At 39.9% G+C, this 14426-nt stretch overlaps 2 protein-coding genes across 2 annotated transcripts in view; one reads left to right on the forward strand and one right to left on the reverse strand.

The window, feature by feature from the left end:
• The window catches only part of si:dkey-122a22.2 (uncharacterized), a 40070-nt gene extending 35513 nt beyond the window's left edge, over positions 1 to 4557 (forward strand). The window contains exons 9-11 of the mRNA XM_053488357.1: positions 3724 to 3806; positions 3930 to 4026; positions 4226 to 4557. Coding sequence (XP_053344332.1) covers positions 3724 to 3806; positions 3930 to 4026; positions 4226 to 4396 — 351 coding nt within the window. The 3' untranslated portion in view covers positions 4397 to 4557. The remainder of the gene's footprint in view (positions 1 to 3723; positions 3807 to 3929; positions 4027 to 4225) is intronic.
• Positions 4558 to 4703: 146 nt separating this feature from the next.
• Positions 4704 to 14426, reverse strand: part of zfpm2a (zinc finger protein, FOG family member 2a) — a 160727-nt gene continuing 151004 nt past the window's right edge. The window contains exons 6-8 of the mRNA XM_053488358.1: positions 9458 to 9664; positions 8416 to 8640; positions 4704 to 8189 (exon numbers count right to left, since the gene is read on the reverse strand). Of these exons, the coding sequence (XP_053344333.1) occupies positions 5725 to 8189; positions 8416 to 8640; positions 9458 to 9664 (2897 nt within the window). The 3' untranslated portion in view covers positions 4704 to 5724. The remainder of the gene's footprint in view (positions 8190 to 8415; positions 8641 to 9457; positions 9665 to 14426) is intronic.

Below are 14426 nucleotides of genomic sequence, written 5' to 3' on the forward strand. Positions count from 1 at the left end.
GTGGGAAAAAAAAAGGTTTGTGGGTTAAAAGTTCAGGCGTTTTGTAGTTCCTAGCTGAAATAATCTGAGAACTTTATATTGTCACAGTGCTGATAGCTGATTTATTGTTATTATTATTATTATTATTAAAATAAAAATTCAATTTTTTTTGTCACATACACAGTACGATATGCAGTGAAATGCTTACACGACTGCCAGTGACCTTAAAAAATAATAAAAGCTTGTACATAGGAAAATATCTATGAATAAAAGAAATACGTTAAAAATAAAATTAACTAGTAAAATATACTGTAATAAAAGAATAATGTTAGAAAATAAGATTTACTGGTGAAATGTACTGTACAAAGTAAAATATACTTTACAAATAAGAACAGAATATCAATATAGAACAAAATATCAATATAAGAAATATAGAAAAGAAAATAGAAATAAAAATTTGTAAAAAACAGAAATGTAGAAGTTTGAAATGGCTGGGGTGTGCAAATATGCATACAAAGTTGTTATTATTATTATTATTATTATTATTATTATTATTATTATTTTACATTACTTCTAATTTTGACTGAAGATTTGACTGAAGATTCACATTCATGCTCAAAAGTAAATCACAGCTCTAATAGAGTACAGTATGCTGTTTTCTTTTTGCACTTCATCAAAGTGACCACATGGTGGCACTGTAGTTTCAAATATTTCCTAAATAAATAAATAAATAAATAAATAAATAAACTACCTCCTTCACGGTGCTGTGCTTTAATGATGTCTGGAGCACGGTGAGAAAAGTGGTAAAAAAAAAAAAAAAAAAAAAAAAAGAGCAGCCATCAAACTGAGCTTAACAACTTTTGCTCTGATGCGATTGTGTGTGCACGGGGGGGCCGGGGCCTGTGCGCTGGATCCTATTTCGCTTCCCTTTTTTCCTCCCTTTCCAGACGTCTTCAGACAGGGTCTCTGAGGTCAAGACGCGAAGCGAGCTCGTCCATGCTCGAGCTAGACGCCTCTTCTCCGCTCTAGTTCCACCCAATTTCATGCAAGTTAACGTGTGGCCAGGAATATGCAAATCACTTATTAGATTTTTTTTTTCTTCTTTTGCATAAGCCCCTTCCACCTTTCAAACGGCTGCTGGTTCCTATTTGTGACATAAACCGAAAGCTGACCTGAGACGAATGATTTTGTTTGTTTTAGTTTATTTTTAAGCAAGCTAAAAAAATAATTAATACGTAACACGTGGAAATGAAGCCATGTTGCTTTGGTCCATCAGTCTGTTCAAACATTCTCTCTGTAATGTAAATGTCTTATAAACAAACAGACAAACAAGGAAACTAAACTGTCTGATATGGATCAGAGGGCAAGCGTGTGCTGCTGCTGGATATAAAACGAAGGTTGAAGTGAATTAATATCATAAGCATCAGGACTCTTTACATGTTTATTTGAAGCACATGGGTGTGCTGCTGTGATGTCACATGAGACAGACGAGGCAGAATGATGACTCGGTGGTTTTGTTTCCGGACGCGGGCCCTCGCCATGCCGCTCAACTCCTTCATTTGGCTCGGCCCTGCTTTAAACTGTCAGTCATTAATATAAACCTTTATTCGACCATGTTGTTAAAGTATTGCTTTATATATATGTGTGTGTGTGTGTGTGTGTGTGTGTGTGTGTGTACGAATAAAGCTTTATGTTGTCTTTACTTCTTCAGCCTGACAGTAGACTGCTGCTGAGTTTTCATTTCATTCAGGTTATGAACTTCTTTCTTATCAACTGTGTTTCTTACGGTGGCTGAGAAGTGCAAAACAAAATAACAAAATGAAAACAAAACAAACAAACTGAACACAAAATAACAAAGTCAAAAACAAAATAACAAAACCGAATACAATATAACAAATCAGAAAACACAACGACATATCCAGAAACTAAACACACAACAATTCACTCAAACCGGAAAGGGTAGGTACAGTTCGCAAATTAAATTCTTATTGCCGATTGGATGAGACATCTGTCACTCACGACATACAAGAAGTACTACAAAGTGAAGTCAGAATCATTTTTAAAGCGCGTTTAGCACAATTAAATGAACCAAAGTGCTGTATAATCCTAAAATCCTTAAATAAAAACACATCTAAATGTCCATGTGGCTGCATTACTTCCTGTATATCGTGAGTGACAGGTGTCTTGTCCAATCAGCGGTAAGACTCAACAAGCCCAAAAAAGGTAGGTGTGGTATGCGAATTACATTCTTACCGCTGATTGGACAAGACATCTGCCACTAAAGATCAGCAATAAGAATTTCATTCGCAAACGATACCTACATTTTCCGGTTTTACTGAATTGTCGTTGTTTTTTCATTTGTTAAATTGTTTTTGGTTATGTTGTTTTGTTTTTGGTGTTATTTTATGTTTGAATGTATTTAGTTTTTTTTATTTATTGTTTTTTTTATTTGGTTTTGTGCTTCTCGTCCACCGTAGTTTCTTGACGCTACTTTGTCCCTGTTGTGTTGGAACATCAGCATCAGTGTGATCAACACCATGCATTTTATTTTATTTACATTTTTTACAGTTTAGAAAATATCTTGCAGAAATCTCTCGTGCATTTAGTCAAATTTATCTAGTATTTCCTATTACACGGGTCGTTATGTCAAATTTACAGAAGACATAAAAGCACCATACGGTGATGAGACTCTTAGCAGCAGGAAAACATTTGAATGGAATAAATGGACTTCAGTCGCTCTATAGTTCAGGACTGGAGTTTCCTACAGTCTACCTGAGCCTCCAATAACGAACTGGACTCCATTTTAACTTAAACACATCCTAACTTTCTTCTTCTGTTATACTGAACGTCCAGCCTCCTAACACACAGAATAAATGCAGATCAATCCCTGCTATCCGTTTCACCCGAATGAGGAGGGGTTCCCTGTTGAATCTGATTCCTCTCAAGGTTTCTTCCTACTGCCATACACATTCACATTTCATAAAAACGTATTAAATAATTTTTTTGATTGTTAAAAGCGCTATACAAATTATTTAAATTGAATAGTGCAACGGTTTTAAAGAAGGTTATATGTCCATGAGCGACGATCCTGGCCGAGGTGGCTCAGAGCCCACTGCAGTTACACAAGGATTTAATTTTATTTATTTGTTCGGTGCTGATCCTTGAAAATTGTTTGATAACTTGCGGAACAGAGGCATCTGTCTGTGGGAATTGTACACACTATCATACATATTATCTGGGAGTTCCTGGGAGGCCAGTGTTTCAGAGGTGAAGCAGGTAGTCTAATTAAGGCTCTGGCGTACTGAGAAAACGTTCTACCTTGATGGTGTCCAAGCACTAGTGAAACTCTGGGATAAGTGTATTAGTGTACTAGGTAAATAAAGGTTTTTACTCTATAATTGTGACCGGAGAGAGATTTTCTGCGGACGTCACTTCAAAGTTTTGGTTGGAGGACCAAAAAAAAAAATCTCAGTATGTTTGAGTTTTAAATAGCTGTAACATTATTGCACATGATGATCTTTTAATAAAGATTGATTTTTGTGCAATAATTTTAGAGGACACTGTGCGTACAGTACATTTACAGCCTTTTGCACTCTTGCATCTTTCCCCTGCGTGTCCATGGAGATAAAATGGACTAGTGTAAAATGTACCGTTTTAAAATAGTACAAACAAGATCCAGGCACTCAGACTGATTTCTGTAGAACTGAATGCAAATCGTTTGCTCCGTCTCTTCCCTCTGATCAGAAATACCTCCTGAGTAACCCGGCTCACCAGAGCAGCGCCGTGGACGAGCACTACTTCCTGAACGAGAGCGCTTCTCAAGTCAGGTAAAAACACACACAAGGGCAGCTATTGATTTTCCTTTCAGTGTTCAGTGACTTGGACTCGAGCCAGTGTCCTTTATTTCTCATTGATTTGTCATGTTTTATTCCTTTTTTTTTGTTGTCCAGAGAGATCTCAAAATTCAAGCCGCTGTCTAGTTCAGTATCGTTGAGCGTTATCGTTGGGGACTCTTTTGACGAACAGCTTCCAGCTCAGCTCAACCAAGTAAGTGCAGTTTACTGCATGCTCCAATTGGCTCGATAATAAATTGATACTGAACGTATTGATAAAAAAAAAAAATAGCTGATACTTGAAATGCATTTAAGGGTCGACAGGACATTTAAGAAGACATTTAACAAGGCATGTTTTTGTAACCAGGTGGCATCCTCGTAATTTGTCTTTTGTGCGTGTGTATGTGTGTCAGGTTTTTGCTGATGTGCAAAGGAAGTGTTTAAAGCGAGTTTACCCTCAGGCCAAGCTCATCAACATTCAGGGGGCGGACCGTCACATGATCTCCAAAAAGTCGTCATCTGTGAGCAAACATTTACTGGAGCTCGTGTCAAAGAGGCAAACCAAACATGCGATGAGGCAATGAGACCACGTTCAACTGCCCTCTGAACGCCACCGTGTTTCCTGTTTGGAAATCATTTACATTCACAGCTGTGCTGCATCATCACATGCCTGTTTGGGGATTTTTTTTTCATTTGTTTGCAATTTTTGGAACATTTAAAAAAATAATAAAATTTAAATCAAGTTCGTTGTGTGTGCATCAAATCTTGCGATCTTTTGCCTTATCTCATCCATGAATATACAGTATTTATTCAAAGAAAACAAAGACATCAAGTTTATCCTGAGGATTAAGGGTTTAATTATGACACCACATCAAAATAAAAATTTCCAACAGCTCTGGAATTTTATTCCATCCATATACATGCATAGCAACAACATTTTTAAGAAATATTATCATTTTTTTTTCCATTATAAGGACATTGGAATGATCATTTTTTACAGCATCCCTCCCAAAATCCTCTCCCACCCCTTTTGTTTAAGTAACATCAATAAAATTACTTTCGTACAATTGTTGTTCTTAAGGAGTTAGAAATATTTGCCGTGTTCCCATTTTACTGCTTGTTCTTTTTTTTTATTTTATTTTTTACAAAGTATTGCATTGAGAGCAAATTGTTAAAAAGAGAGACCAAAATGGATCGCGAACTGAAATACGAGTACTATACAAGAACGCTGCCGTCCTGATGAAAACACCCACTTCTGAGTAAAAAAAAAGAGAGAAAAAGAAAGAAAGAAAAAAAGAAAAAAAAGACATAGACGAACAGCTAGGTACATATGCGAAGCTGGATGTGCTGTATATGCCGAAACTGAGTTGCAGAGTTGTGCCTGGTTTTCTCTTTAAACCGTGTTTAAGGCTGAGAAGTCATGAGTACTGCAAATGACATTTAGGCATATACGAAAGAAAAAAAAAAAACCTTACAGCAAAAAGAATGCACAAGTGCTTCAGTAGCTATTTTTGTGTCTAAAATGCGTTTCGGTTTTTGTATTGTCTATCGTCTTGTTGAACCTACAATACGGTGTAAACAATGAATGCTACACAAGAATGACTATACAATAACATTACAAACAACTCTGATATAAATTTCCTTTGCGTTTAAATTAAGGTCACTACTCCTATTAATACTGATTGTAAAATAAATAAAGATGAAAGTGGCACCAATATTACACATGGATTCTTTTTCTTGACAAAAGTTTTGCATCAAAGTCTCGATGAAAAACGAACGATGAAGCTCTTGATTGTCCACAAGCAGCATATAAAACTGCATGATGCACACTATTCCAGACACGACAGTGTAGCGAAAAAAAAAAAAAGAGGGAAGAAGAGGTTTGGGGGAGGGGGGGTGGGGGAGTAAGATTTCATTTCACATGCTCGGCAGCATGTGACGAGCAATAGAACTTCTTGTGAGTGATAAAGTTCGATAAGTTATTGAACTGGATGTCACAGAGGCGGCAGTACTTGCCGCTTCCGGCTGGCTGAGCCGAACCGTTTACGCCTTTGGCCACGACGGGTGGCGCATCCTCAATCGGCGATTTAGATGTCGGCGACGTGTTGCCGTTAGGATCCGGGGGATTTTCCGAGCTCCATGTGGGGGATGTTTGCCCATCTTTTGGCGATGTGTTGTTAGGCTGGTTCTCCTGTGGAGTGGGTACCGATGACTGGCTGTCTTCCACTTTGTGCCCGCCGTTTACAATGACCATTCCCCTGTTTTTTGGGAGCAAGGGCAATGGGTCTTTGCCAGGTTGAGGGCAGCCATTGGCTGCCGGTTGTTCTTTGCCTTCTTCGTTTGCTCCGTTAGTACCCTGCTCTTGGTCGCTGGGTTCACCCTGTTTAACCATGCCTCCTGCCAGAAAATCACTAGGCTTTATCCCAAAATATGGCGATATCGGCTCAGTAGTTTTAATCTTTTTTATTGCACCAGGGTAAAGGCCGTGTGACAGAAACACTTCTTTGGAGGGCAGGAGCTGGGGGTCGTTAAAAGTCTTTAGCTCTGGCACTGGTCCAAGGAGTGGAGGGAACAGACTGCCGTTTTGCACCGTCGCCTTAGTGCCACCATTTTTCTCAGATTTCACAGGACTCTTGTCAAATATGTCTTCAGGATTGGCGCCTTCAATCTTCATGTTTGGAAACCCAGACTGGTCCATGCCACCGATCTCGTTGTGCTGAGCAGCTGTGAGTGGGCAAAAGTTCTGTTTATGAGCTAAGTAATTCTCCACCTTGTTAAAACTTATCTTGCAAACAGTGCATTCGTGATAGTCCATGAGTCTTTTCGGTGAGTTACAGCTTTTGTCGGAGACCAGCGAGCACTTTTTGCTAAGATCAATCGGTGCGTCCAGTTCTTGCGTGTCAGTAATGGCATTGCTTTTGGGAGCTAGGATGGATTTCGTGACTGTAAGAGAAGCCTCAAGGTGTTTCGGGACCATCCCTGGAAAAATGTCACAGCGTGGATGGAAACGGTCAGCCAGGCCTTCTACGGTTTCTTGGGATGTACATGGATTTCCCAGAGTGGGAACACCTAGAAATCCAGGCTGTGTTCCTATTGGCTGTCTCTGTTCCTGGTCTGGCAGGCACATTTCATACATCTTCCTGCGTTTACGTGTCCTCATGGTTCTCTGCATGGCGGGCACCTTGTTAGCAGACATGCGCTTCATTGGCGGGTCATGGCGCGTGGCACAGTAATACTGCTTGTGGACCATGAATGTTTCGTGACGACTGAAGGTGATGTTGCAGGCTTCACAAGTAGTTTTGTTCGGATCATTCTCAACTTCCCCTAAGGATGTGTTTGGACTTTTGACTTCAGCCTGCTTACCGTTGACTCTGTCTTCAACACCTGTTGGTGTGGTGACCTTTTTCACCTGTCCACTGAGGTCTTTATCAGGCACTTTACCACTGGCATTAATAATGTCCAAAACCGAGGAATTCAAGCAAGCTGATGGCATTAGATGATCAGTCTCTGGTGGGTGGCATCCAGTAAGCAACCCTACCGAACTATGACCGCTGTTTGGACTCACAGAGTCTGTCACCTTATCTGAAACAGTGGAGAAATCAGGAGACTTTGCCATGTGCTGCCAGCGACTATTACAGTAGTGCTTTTTGTGGACAAGGTAGTTGTCCAGATTATTGAAGGTTATGTTACACTCAAAGCAGGTTGCCCCTTTTGGCATCAGAGGACTATAGATAACTGGCGGGTAACTGTTCCCTCCGTGGCGTAGTCTGCGATGCACCAGTTCTGACATTTTAGCTAAAATCTCAGATGCCTGGGGCACTACTGAAATGTCTTGGGAGAATGCAAACTGTGAAAGGAATGGGCCCATGGGAAAAGTGGGTCCCATGTTGTGCTGAACTGGTGAGGAGGCCAGTCTGGGACTTGAAGGCTCTGACTTGATCCTAGTGTAAGAGAAACTGGCCTTGGTACCTGGGTGACCTTCTCCTTTTTGAAGTCCAAGCACAAGCTTTTTCTCGGTTCTTTCCAGCTCTCCATCGGGAACAGCGTCCTTATTGGCCACAGTTTTGGGGCTCTGCATGACGAGGTCCTTCCTGGTGGCTAGCTCTGTTCGGGTCTGCAGACTTTCCTCAGTCCCCCGTGGTGATTGCTCGTTGTCGCTCTCCCTGTGGATCTTGCCGGAGTGGCTGTGTAAGTCCTGATGCTGCAAGAGTTCCCTGTGGTTCTGGAAGCTGATATGGCAGTGATTGCATCTGAAGGCCGCCTGTGATAGGTGTGTGAGGATGTGGTGCTGGAATGTAATGAGAGAATCCGCTGTGTAGTTGCAGATTGTGCATTTCAAGCTGGTGCCAGGGGGGAGTGTCTCTTCCATTTTGACACCTAAGGAAAGATAAAAGGTAGATATCAGATTACAGCAGCCAACTTACTATCCTGCATTATTCAAAACCTGACTTCAGCTCCCTGATGTTAGACTGGATGAAAACTCAGTTGGTGGATAGAGATCGAGTTATTTATTACTACTAATATGTACTTATTTATTACTACTAATATGCACTAATTCTTCTTTTGAATCAGTACAGAAGCTTTACTCAGGATGTCCACTCACCACTGTGGGTGTTCAGGTGCATTTCCAGGGCACGGGGAGTACCAAAGGTCTTGTTGCATTGTGGGAAAGGACAGATGCTGGGGGTCTGATGGGGGTTCACTTCATTCTCCTCAGGTACACTGTCGGGGTCCCTCTGCCGCCCACTGCAGTAGTACATCAGATGAGCCTGCAGGTTCCTCTCACTTCTAAACCAGATTCCACAAGCCTTACAGGGGAAGATGTCCTCTGAAAGACATAAAAATGCCAATATAATGAGCACAGGTTCAGTTAGACAAAATGCACCTTATGGTGTAGCTTTAATTGTATTCAGATTAAGGTATTAGGGAATGTAGGAAGGTGAGGACAAATTGCAGATAATAAAAAACCTTTTTGTTAATCCCGTCCTTTCTGGCTTATGGTAGCTCATATTATTCTCATTCTATCAAACAGGTTTTTTTTTTTAAGTAGTTGTGCTGAACTTGAAAAGGTGCTGCGGCTTAAAACGGTGCCAGTAAGTTGGTGGCCTTACCTCAAGGGCAAACCAAAACGGGGCACCATCTGCTAATAGTAGCCTTCCTGTCACGCTGAACCTTGATAGCCTTTATAAAGTCAATCAAGCGTGTTTACACATGGCTTGAGTTTGTGCGATTAACATATTGAATCGAATGTTTGTTGTAAACTACTCTGAAGGTCAGTTATGTTTATCCCTGGATCCTTCGTACAGAGGTTAATGCATGGACAACCGACACGTGCGGCAAATTGCTTTTTGTAAGCATGTGTAGTTTATGAAAGCCGAGCTGGCTCAGCTGGCCAAAATGCCGGCAGACACAGCCAGGGAACAGGAGAGTGTCCATATGCAACACGCTTGCAGCCAAATTTACAACAGGAAGCAGTTCTATGACTTTATTAATATGGTGTATTATATAATGAGGTCCACTGCCTTTTCTGCAGCACTTTTAATATAAGATATATCGTTACTAATCCTGAGGGAAACTGCAGCAACAGTAGTTGTTTGTACAATGTTGTTTATTTATTTAGCAGGGGTTAGTGTTTGTGCCCTTACTGTTAACGATGGCAGTGGGGAGAATGGACGCCATGGCGGCTTGCTGCGGTAGGAGCTGGATGGTGTCTAGGAGGCGTGCAGGGTACATGCCCTCGCTCAGGGACATGTGGTTGACCGAATGCAGCCGAGAGTCAAAGTCCACCACGAACGCGACTAGCTCCTCGCCTTCCATTATGTTCTTAGTGGTGGTGCACCACAGTTGGCCACCTGTCAGATACAAAAAACACAATTCATGCACTGAACATCTGGTTACATTGGGTCAAAGTGCATACTGCTATGGAAGAAACGAACAAGGTAATGTTTCATGTACAGTACTGTACAAAAGTCTTAAGCCACCCCTCATTCTACGTGGGATAAAATTAAAGAAATTAAAACAGATGTGTTACTCTGATAGCCTGAAAAGTGCCTAAAGATACGATTACAAAACTGGTTGTTTATTTGAAAACCTCAGCAGCAACCTCATTTCCCCTCTCGTCTGTACAGTTGTCATTTTGTGCATGAGCTCATCGTTTTAAATATTAAGATATTCCCTTTTCCAGCCCCAATATAAAAATGTTACATGCATAAATCACCATATAAGTATGAAATGAGTGACAGTTGTGTAGAAAGAATTTTTTTTTAAAAGGAACAAAAAGACACCTTTATTTATTATTAGCAAATTTGTCTAGTTTTACAATGCACATTGTTGCAGTCCTTGGCGTTTGAGATAAGTGAAGTTTATTTGATAAAGTGGAACAACTACAAAGAAGTTGCAGAAGACGTGCATAAACTACGCACTGTGTCATGTAAGTACTACTACACCAAGGAGAAAAAAAGGTGTGTAGTACTTCTGTAGCTTCTGTTTTTTTTTTTTTTTAGTTAAAACATTCTACTGTAGTGTTATGAACATATTTATTAACTTAGAAGAATAGAGAGCGACAGCGGAGAGAGAGAAAGAGGGAGGGGGAGCGGATAAGAGAGAAGGTTTAAGCTCTGATAATATTTATCACTGCACATGACAGGGCTTTCAGCCGCTCTTCATTTTCCATTCAGGAGATTAAAGTTTTTAATATGACTATTTACCGAAATCTGGCTGCCGAGATAACAACAAACTATGATATGCCGGTGCTAAATGGCAGAATTAGGACATTGTTTCAAAGGGAAAGCTGGACAATTAATTAAAGCGCTCTGTTAGCTTTCAGAGACGTGCAAACACTCCGACAGAGCGTCAGAATGAAGGAGGACCTGTGATTCCCGTCCAGCTGTTGGCTCAGGAAACTGGGAGGAGGGAGGAATTAGCAAGTGCGACTCTACCGGTCTGACTTACAAATGTTAATAATAATAATAAAATCTTTGCATTGAGGTCACGTGTAAACACCTGCTCACTTTGGACTGACATGGCCCTGTACGTTATGTACACTCCGAGTCTTGCATCATAAAAACCCGAAGAGAATTTTACGATTGTGTGTATCAGCGGGTGAATCGTATTCATCCTCATCATCAGCTGGATCCTGTCACCGACACCACACACTGCCTGGAGAGACTCTCTCAATCCTTATCTTCTAATTAAAATAACAGAACTCCCACTGCACTCGGCAGCAGTTAACATCAGCGCACATCTGAACTGTCACCTGTCACAGGCAGAGCAACTCGACACCAGTCAAACCCCCCCAAAAGCACAGGAACGTTTCATTGAGAGCTCTTCACGAACACAGCGGGAACAGAAAAAAAGACCTTCCAGAAGTGATGTGTTGTCAGAAACTCACCTGGGCTTGCAGTTTTTTTTTTTTGTTTCTTGCAAAATATTTTTTAGAGGGATAGTGACGGTTTTACAGTAAGTTTTATGGAGTTATTTTATTCTTTTTGAATAAAAAAATTGTTACAGACTCTATAACGTTCCTAAAGAAATCCAACTTTAATAAATAAGCAGGTTTGAAAAATACCTAAGAAGACATCCTTCTGTGATTGGCTGTTACGTTTTTATGATGAAATAATTGTCTTAAAAACAGCACCACCTACAAAAAAAATAATGCTTTTTTTAATATATATATATATTTTTTTTCACTTGGATGAACTGCTGCCTCTAAAAGAGTCAAATCTTCAAGACATTTCAGATGAATTTGGGAATTTCCGGAAATGTATTAAATGGAGAAATGTATTTTTTTTTAATGGTCAAATTTGTAAAGTGACGTCAGTGTAAAAGGAAGACTTTTAGTGTGTAAAACGTAACTAAATGAGTGCGTGTCATATTTTACTGGTACAGAACGATTTTTAGCAGTAGGTTCATTTTTTTTATATTAATTAAGTTAATTTAAGAATATTTGCGATGTACTACAATAAAATTTTTTTACATTTATAGCCTTTTTTAGCCTTATTAGGAGTAATTTACATTTTTTATTATTATCTCATCATACATTTAAGCGGGTGGGAGTTAAGGTCCTTGTTTAAGGGCACAACAGTGGCAGTGGGGTTTGAACCTGGGACCTTCTGTTCAGTAATCCAATGCCTTAATCAATGCTGTCTCTAATCTATAATTCCTTTATAAAATATAAGTACATCTACTGTATATACAGTTGTGTGTATTTCTAGGAAACATACCAAACTATTCTACAGCAATCAAAAGGAACAAAACCATGTTATTCTTCAGGATTCTTTTACGCTCTTCGTGGTAGGTCACATGATTTGAGTGAGGATTCGTACAGTACAGTATGTAGCACAGCAGCACACGGTGACCGCGCTGACACAGATTTACATGAAGTGATTCAACAGCCGTTCGCAGCATGTGGAATTGAGACTGCTATCGTTATTATCGGTGCTATTATTTAATCACTGCTGTGTTTTTATATGTATGTCAGAGGTACGGTGTTAAGCAGAGGAGCACATATATGAAGGAGGAGACCGAGCTGAGCTGGAAGGAAAGTGTAATTTGCGCCTGGCCCGGGGTGCTTTTTTCGCCCGGAGCCTTTGTGCGGCGGCCAGCGCAGTCGCTATGAAGGCTATTGTGTTCCTCCTCCTGCAGCGCACCTGATAAAAGAATAAAGAAGTCTGACATATTCCAAAAACAATGGAGGAATTAAGCGGAGACAATAAACCAGCTGCTTCATTTAAACAATCAAAAACCCCCGGCATCCTGTACCGAGTCCAGATAATTAAAAACCGCCTCTACATTCCCTCAGTATACCGTGCAGTGCCTCTCGTCGCTCCTGAATCGGGGGCTTTGCAGCTCGCACTTGCTGTTCGCAGCCTAATAATGGCTTTAAACGCACCGTTAAAGAGGCGGACATGAAAGGACGGGAGATGTAAATGACGGAATTACACATCTAAGTGCTCCGTAATGATGAATCGAACCGAATCACAGGAGTGCACGTATCGAGGCGCTGAGATTTCAAAAGCGGCCATCACAGGCCGCTTTAATTGCTTTGACTTTGCAGGAGAAAGACCTCGTGCGAACCGAGAAGAGCCGAGCTACTTTGTGGAAGTGCTGAAATACAGTCACGCCATTCCGGCACTGCAGTCATATCTTAATGAAAACAGAAACAAATCTCTCTCTCTCTTTCTCTCTCTCTCTTTCTCTCGCTGGGAGACAACAAAGTGGCGAGGGACGGACAGAAGGGGGAGGATAATTAAACTGGCCTGAAGACAGGTATTCAAATGTTTGTGGATAAACAGCGCACGACTTTAATAGTTTGCTGTAAAACTTGTAGTTAGGCACATCAGCTTTTGTTTCATCCATCTGTCCTGAAAAATGACTGCAGCAGAAGCTGGAACAAGGGCCTGAGCTTCACAACGCTCAAATATAAACTCACCGCTTCTGTTCTAGCGATCATTCCTGGCTATAATTCAACACTAAACTGGGAAGCAGCAAAGTAAATTGACCGACATGTAGTTTAAATGATAACAAAATACACCGGGCTGTTTATTCAGCTTACGATAAGATATGATAAAGTCGCAATCATTAAACATTACTGTGTGTAATCTAAATTTGTCATCTACAAACAAACATGCTTTTCGGCCTCATTTCTTAATGTTGCCACTTTCCGATTTAAAGAACATTAAATTAATGTATTACTGTATTGTGCAAAAGTCTTAGGCACAAGAAAAATAACTGATCTGCAAGGATGTTTAAAAAAATGACATTCAAAACAATACTATAAAAAAAGCGGTAAACAATAATTAATTAAACGTTTAAAAGTCAATATTTGGTATGACAACCCGTTGCTTAAAATATAACCTCAGGTAGAATTTGTGCTTTTTTCTTTTTTAAAAGGAAATGAGCTGCTTAGTTTTACTGAGCATCCTGTAGACCCCGTCACAGTCATTCTGAGGACTCGACACACCTGACTCTTTTTTTTTTTCAGGCAGCAAAATACAGACACTTTATTTATTTATTTTTTTTGCCTGTCTGAAAATGGTCTTTTACGTAACATGCTGCTTTTTTTTATAGATATTTTCTCGCTCGTAAGAGTGATTTTTTTCCCTTAAATACTAATATTTGAAAATTAGTGTTTTTTTCTGACTTATAAACATATAAACACAGTTATAAAATAAACATCATAATATAGAATAAAGAAAAACAAATACAGGGTGCAAAGACGCTTTGGCCTTGATGATCTGTCCATACACCTTCTGAATTGCTAACACATTAATGTGAGTTATTGAGACTGTATAAGAGTGTTAGCGGAATTTAATATATATATATATATATTTTTTTAAAGCTCCCATTTAATATATTTTTGATTTTGCTGATACTTTGTCCAGACATGCTTTAAACACATCTCTGACATGGCAGTGTCATCTCGCTCTCTTTCGCTCTCTTTCAGTTTGAGATTTTGGGGAACTTTTTTTTTTTTTTATCAAAGTTGTCAAATTCTGTCAGATCTACAGTATTTGTTTTCATGCAGACGAGGAGTTTTTAAACATGTAAGTGTTCATAATAACTTTTGCGCTGAATTCTTGACCAGTACAGGCTTAAAAAGTTTCTCTTTCACTG

The sequence above is a fragment of the Clarias gariepinus genome, chromosome 26 (assembly GCF_024256425.1).
Source record: "Clarias gariepinus isolate MV-2021 ecotype Netherlands chromosome 26, CGAR_prim_01v2, whole genome shotgun sequence".
Taxonomy (NCBI): domain Eukaryota; kingdom Metazoa; phylum Chordata; class Actinopteri; order Siluriformes; family Clariidae; genus Clarias; species Clarias gariepinus.